We start from the raw sequence: 6,000 nt of genomic DNA on the forward strand, positions 1-6,000 counted from the left end.
TGACTCAGTATTAAATTTGAGTATATGTTTGCTGTGCTCTTGAATGTTAATTATTTTCAACCTTTTAAAAAAGTAACTTTAATCCACTAGAATGAACTACTTTAGGTCAGCTTTCTTCAGGCCATTAAGATTGCTTATATATTTCAAAGTTTCGATTGAGAAAATGCCATAATGCCAGTCTTGTTCAGGATAGCTCTTGAAGCCCATGTCTGAGTTCAGCCATACTGACTGAGACTTACACTTGTGCTGTCTTAAATTAAGACTTTGTTTTGCAAATATCAAACTAGATACTGATTTATAATAAGTAAAAAACTAAACACGTTCATTTCAATCACAGGTAAAATCTATTAACTTTCAAAAGAATTTATTATGGAGCATTCACATTTGTAGAGAATATGTATCATTTTGTTTACAGGATCAAAGCAGCACTGAGCAGGTTATGAGTTAGATCCCACTTATCTTTGATGGTGCTTTTTTATACGGTGCTCTGTCAGATAAACTTTGGGTTTCCTGTTGTGAAAGAATGTATTAAGTGGATCTTATACTGCTCTTTTGTAACAAGTTCTGTCAAATGAATTTTGGGGTTTCTGTTGAGAAAGGACGTATTAAGTGGGTCTTTAAGCTTTAGATGATCAAAAAATATCAAATGTGCACAACTCACTAGACCCCTACATTTGTTTTTAGGTTCAATGGTAAATGGATGGGGTTCTGCGTCTGATGAGGACCGTAACTTTTCTAGTCATAGATCTAGTGTAGGTAGCTCCTCAGATGACTCGATCTTTACCAGCGGCAGTTTTGCACAAGCACTGGTTGCAGCAGCAGATAAAGCTGGTTTTAGGCTGGATGGAACCAGCCTGACAAGAACAGGTTTGTAGACTCAAAGTTGATGCTTTCTGCATGAAGGGTGTCTCTGCCTATTCTTCTCTTCTTTTCAGTGAACCTGCGTCTCACACTTGTCTAACATGCATGGAATAAGGTGGATGGAGATATTTTTTATCAGTATGTTTTAAATGACACCTTGCATTACGTTTCATTTTTAGTGATTTTAAGTAGTGAATAGCACAAGCTTTTAATCTGCACCTTCAGTCTGCTGCAGTTTTCCTTTGTGCTGACTCTGCTATAGATTTACTGACATATGCTCCATTTAATATTTCGGTGAAGAGATCACTAATTCTGCCATGCAGTCTTTGATGATTTAATTTTTTTCAAAATCTTCTCACAATCTTTCACATTTCCAACGATGAGCATCATGTTTAAACTAGTATCTCCATCCCTGCTCTTCTGTTGCATCTCTTCTTGCAAAAGTGTATTTTTCTGTGAAGTTTTTCTAAGCATGGGGTGAATTGGTGTTCTTTTATTGTTAACGATACAAACTGTGTAAAAGCCTTATTAACAGCTGATTTAAAAAATACTTAATTCAATAGGTTAATATATTTTGATAAAATTTAATTTTAATTATGCCAACTGAATCTGCCAAGTTAAATGTAACAAAGGTAAAGTGATTACTGCTTTTGAAAACAGCCAATCTTCTAAAATAAGTTGATGAAAAGTAAACATAACTTAGCTCATATTTTTAAAGCTCCATATGTTTTATTTCTAGCAAAAAAAGATAAGAAAAAAATATTTTAAATATTCTGGAAAAAAAGAATGTATTTGCATTTGTTTAGTGTTTTCAAAATAGCAAAAATAACTAATTATTTAAATCCACAAATCTAATAGCAAAGTATGAACTTGGGTCTTATTTTTGTTACGCTTTCTCAGCCGATTCCTGCCCACCATAATGTTCCTGTCATTTAAAATTTTTTACTATTAGTCTGGTATGAAGTCTACCCTTCAGTAAAATGTGTGCATTTATGAGAAACATCTCCACATGTTAGGGTTGAAAACCGCAGGCTTTCTGCATGCAATTACTTCATGGCAATCACTGCCTTTTAGGGACGTTAGGAATGAAGAAAAGAATCGATGGCAAAGTCCTATGTCACCAACACACTACAGAGTGAACAGATACAGCTTGTATCAGATCACTAGGACTTTTGCCATTGACTTTGGTCAGACACAATTATCCTTAAAAGATAGTTATTTCACTGTTAAAAGTAGTTAAACCCCTCACTTCCTTCTTACACTAGTGGAAAATTGATGAAGTCGATCTGTCTCATAATTTGACAAACACAAAGCAAAACAAAAACTCATGTAGACCTTCACTCATCTACTATGGGCACATTTGGCCAAACTATAATTTTAAATATACTGTTTTGATTGAAGAGTCTCCTAAACAGTCTTGAATGAAAGGAGCAAATCCTTCCCAACCTTTTTTTTTGTGTGTTGTTCTTGGCCTCAGAAAAAGCTAGTGCAAAGATTCACCCAAAGTTAATGTCGCTTGTATCAGGCTGTTGAGAAGTACAGTTTCCACCGCAAACACACACATAGCAAAAGTACATGGACACACAAACACACAGACACTTTTAAATAAATATAATTAGGGATTGTAGCTATGTAAATGGAAAGTACAAGGAAAGGATGAGACCCCTCTTGTCAGGTATATTTTCCTAGCTTAATCAGGTCACAAATGCACTTAAACTGAGTACTTGCATCTGATTCCTCGGATAAACTATTAGAATTTAGGGTACGACAAAGTATCCAACATTTGTAGTAGAGACTTTATGATCATAACCTTCTCACTCTCTTAATGATCTAGCAGGCAAAACGGAAACAAAAGAAAACCCACATGTAAACAAACAGCCCTCCCCTCTTTTCCTCACAGAAACCTCAGCAAATGGAAATAACTCCCCAGTGCTCACTGCAGTTTCATTACGGTACGATACCTCCCAGGTAGCGTGGATCGATATCAGACATGCGTATTATGGACCCGCTGTACCACAGCAAACCCCACGTCGTGCAAAATGGTGTCCTGTAGTGGAGAAGCAGCAGTATTATTTCTGTTCATGACTCTGGGGGGAGTCTGAAGGTCCTGACTCTTTACGCCTTTGCAGTCTGGACAGTTATTGTCACCCCATCAGAACTGCTGTGGAACATTCTCACTGATATGAAAGGGGAAGTCCAGCTTGATAGCCTCCTCCCGTGGGTGCGTTTGACTGCCGAGCACAACAGGCACTGGTGCATCCAGGCACAAGGTGTGTCTCCCGCCAGACACTTAGATCCCAGTTTCCAGAAGCCAACTTGTGATATGCCATCAAGTTCAGACAGTTTTCCTTTTTAACACCCTTGGAAAACTAAATCAAGAGTTAGTGGCTCCATCCTTGTCTCCACTTACACGCTCTAAATCTACCACAGAGGCTCTGACACTGCTCAGCAGCTCTTACTGGAAGGGCTGCATACAAATACGAGATGCTGTCATCAGTTCTTAGGTGCACTGAAAAATGTGTTTTGGGAGCCCGCACATCATTTGTGTTTGCCCCACGTCTGATTTAGGTCAGTGCTATTTATTTTCCCTCATTTTCGTGGAGGTATAAAAGGGAGAATGTTTGGTGTCTATTTCTTTTTCAAACCAACATTCTGAATGAATAATCACATTTCTTTAGTCAAGAGAATAAGTGTGAAGAATCTTCATCCTGCACTCACTAGTTGCACTTGCATGTTGCCAGTTTATTTTTGCAAAACATCTGTGCAATGTGCTGTGAGCTAGGATGGAATTTCAGGCTTATATTAGAATTTCTTTGCATTAGTTGTCTTTCTTTTATTTTTAAATGAAATTTTAATATTTTATGTTCATCTGCCGTTTTATCCTTATCTATGAAACAAGGGCTTCATCACTTCTTTGTCTGGCTGCAGCTGTGCCAGCTATAGAGGTTCATGTTTCCAGCCTTCCCCCAAATGCTTATTACTGCTTTCTCCCAGCTCCAGAATTAGCTGCTTGGGTGGGCGTTCTGTAACCCATTTGGGTTAACATGAGCCAGGTTAGCAAAGGCGTATTTTTCATACTGTTTAAGTTCAGTGGGGCTTATTTTGGTAGAGGAGAGTCAGGAAATGTCCACATAAGGGGTTCAAATGTAGCAGCCTTCAATAGCGAGCAGTGACACACAGCTGGGAGACAAGCCTGCCTAAGAGCCGTGTCCTCCTCAGGGTGCACATCGGTCAGAAGTAAAAGATCAAGCCTGAGACAGTCAGGAAATCTCTGAAGTAAAATACTGAGATGTTACCCTAACATGTATGTAGTGATGTGAAACACGGTGTGAGAGAGATTATGGCTACTTTTTTCACTTTGCCCTCTTTGCACTGAGACTATTTCAAATAGTGTAGCACGTAGCGTATTACTCCTGATTAGGCTTATCTAGGTCGGGTCGCATGTGACCGCATGTTGGAGGTAAGCACATCTGTTGAAAGGTTTTACCAGCAAACATAACTCACAGCAGAGTAGACCCTGGTCTAAGTTAACCAGAAGATAAAAAACATCCTTAGTAGCTTGGGGTCAGTTGACCAGAAAAATAACAAACAGCCATTTTTCCACTTTCCGTCAACTCTTACACCATTTGGGTCTGCAGTAGCACTGCGAGAGCAGAAGTTCGGACTGGCTTACATGTTTTCCGCTGCAGATAGGATTAAAGAAGTAAGAATTTTAAGTACCAGTTCTAAACGAATTAAAATATTAACATCCCCAAGACACTTGGCAAAATGAAAAAAAGAAAGTAAAAGATGATGTTCTTTAGTTTTCATTAGTTATTGTTAAACAATAAGCTTAGTTAAGTTAGCTGAATAAAAATGTCAAAATAAGAGGAAGTGAAGGTAGTAAATGAACTGTGCTCCTACGGTTCCTGCCGTGATGCTTTTAATGATCTGCTTCATAGAACAGCCTCAAAGATTTTTTTTATTTAAGAGAAATCATGTAGCTTGATTAGTCTACATATATAAAAAATGATATGAGGATTAAATTCAGTCAGAATACATTATTTTTTTAACATATAAAAACACTGAAACTGAACAGGAAAATTTTAGCATTTAAATATACCCCCATTTTTATTTCTTGAGGAAAAAGAGCCCTTAACTGCTACATAGCTTGCAAAATCAGTTATGTTTATCTCGCTGGAGTTACTCCAGATATACAGTGCATATGGGAGCCCCTAAAATGAGAATCTGGCTTGGCAAATGTGAAGGTGGAAGGCAGGAGAGATAAATTTTATCTGATTGCAGAACTGTTTTCCTTCCCTCCTTAAGGCTGAGGAGTTGTTATGACACATCTGTTCAGCACACAGAGCAGGTAGGAGTTACATGCCATACAGTAGTTCTATCACAACAGATGGAATGCTTTTAATTATAAAAGTTAAAGACAAAAGAATGCCAAGTATCTCACTTCACTTGTTGTGGTGTGTCTTAAAGCAGTTGTCATCAGCGGGTACCTGGAGGGGACATTTGCTTCCCTCTGAGAATTAGACCAGATTTAATGTTTCAGAAGAGACATTAATAGAACAGCCCATTTCAAGGCAATAACATTTTGTCATCTGGTTTCTCTCTTTTTTAGGCAAAGCATACCCTTCCTCTCAGAGACCTCGGCCGAGCAGTCCTTTTTCTACTGACAGCAACACCAGTGCAGCTGTCAATCAGAGTCAGAGGCCGAGGCCCACTAAAAAACACAAGGGAGGACGGTTGGACCAACCCCCCTTGCCTCATCGTAGGGAGGGAATAACAGACGGTAAGTGTTGTGGTGTCAAGTCCCTGATGATAACCTGCAACAAGCAGGTGTGCAGAATGGGAGAACGTAAAGCAATTCTTTAAGGAGTATATGTTACGGTGAATTATTTGTTTGGTGAAGCGGGATCCCCAGGTTGCCATGTGAGCAACATTGCAACGCTAGCAGTGTGGAGCTTGGTTAAGTGAGTCTTCAAGGAGTTTTTCTTTGTTTCAGCTCGGAACGTGTTAGCATCTCTTAGGTTTTCTCAGATCTCAATATAAATCTTACTCAAAAATGACTGTGTGGCATGTGGGTTGACATTACAAAATATGGACCATGGGAAATTACATAAAATGAAAGTAGCCACCACCAGCAGT

The 6,000-nt window shown here is 38.6% G+C and overlaps 1 protein-coding gene across 1 annotated transcript in view; it reads left to right on the forward strand.

Moving 5' to 3' along the window:
* Positions 1–5,644, forward strand: part of ROBO2 (roundabout, axon guidance receptor, homolog 2 (Drosophila)) — a gene marked incomplete at its 3' end in the record, with an annotated part of 135,709 nt that extends 130,065 nt beyond the window's left edge. The window contains exons 23-24 of the mRNA XM_010285434.1: positions 685–867; positions 5,474–5,644. Of these exons, the coding sequence (XP_010283736.1) occupies positions 685–867; positions 5,474–5,644 (354 nt within the window). The remainder of the gene's footprint in view (positions 1–684; positions 868–5,473) is intronic.
* Between the last annotated feature and the right edge of the window lie 356 nt (positions 5,645–6,000).

The sequence above is a fragment of the Phaethon lepturus genome, unplaced genomic scaffold (genome assembly GCF_000687285.1).
Source record: "Phaethon lepturus isolate BGI_N335 unplaced genomic scaffold, ASM68728v1 scaffold12414, whole genome shotgun sequence".
Taxonomy (NCBI): domain Eukaryota; kingdom Metazoa; phylum Chordata; class Aves; order Phaethontiformes; family Phaethontidae; genus Phaethon; species Phaethon lepturus.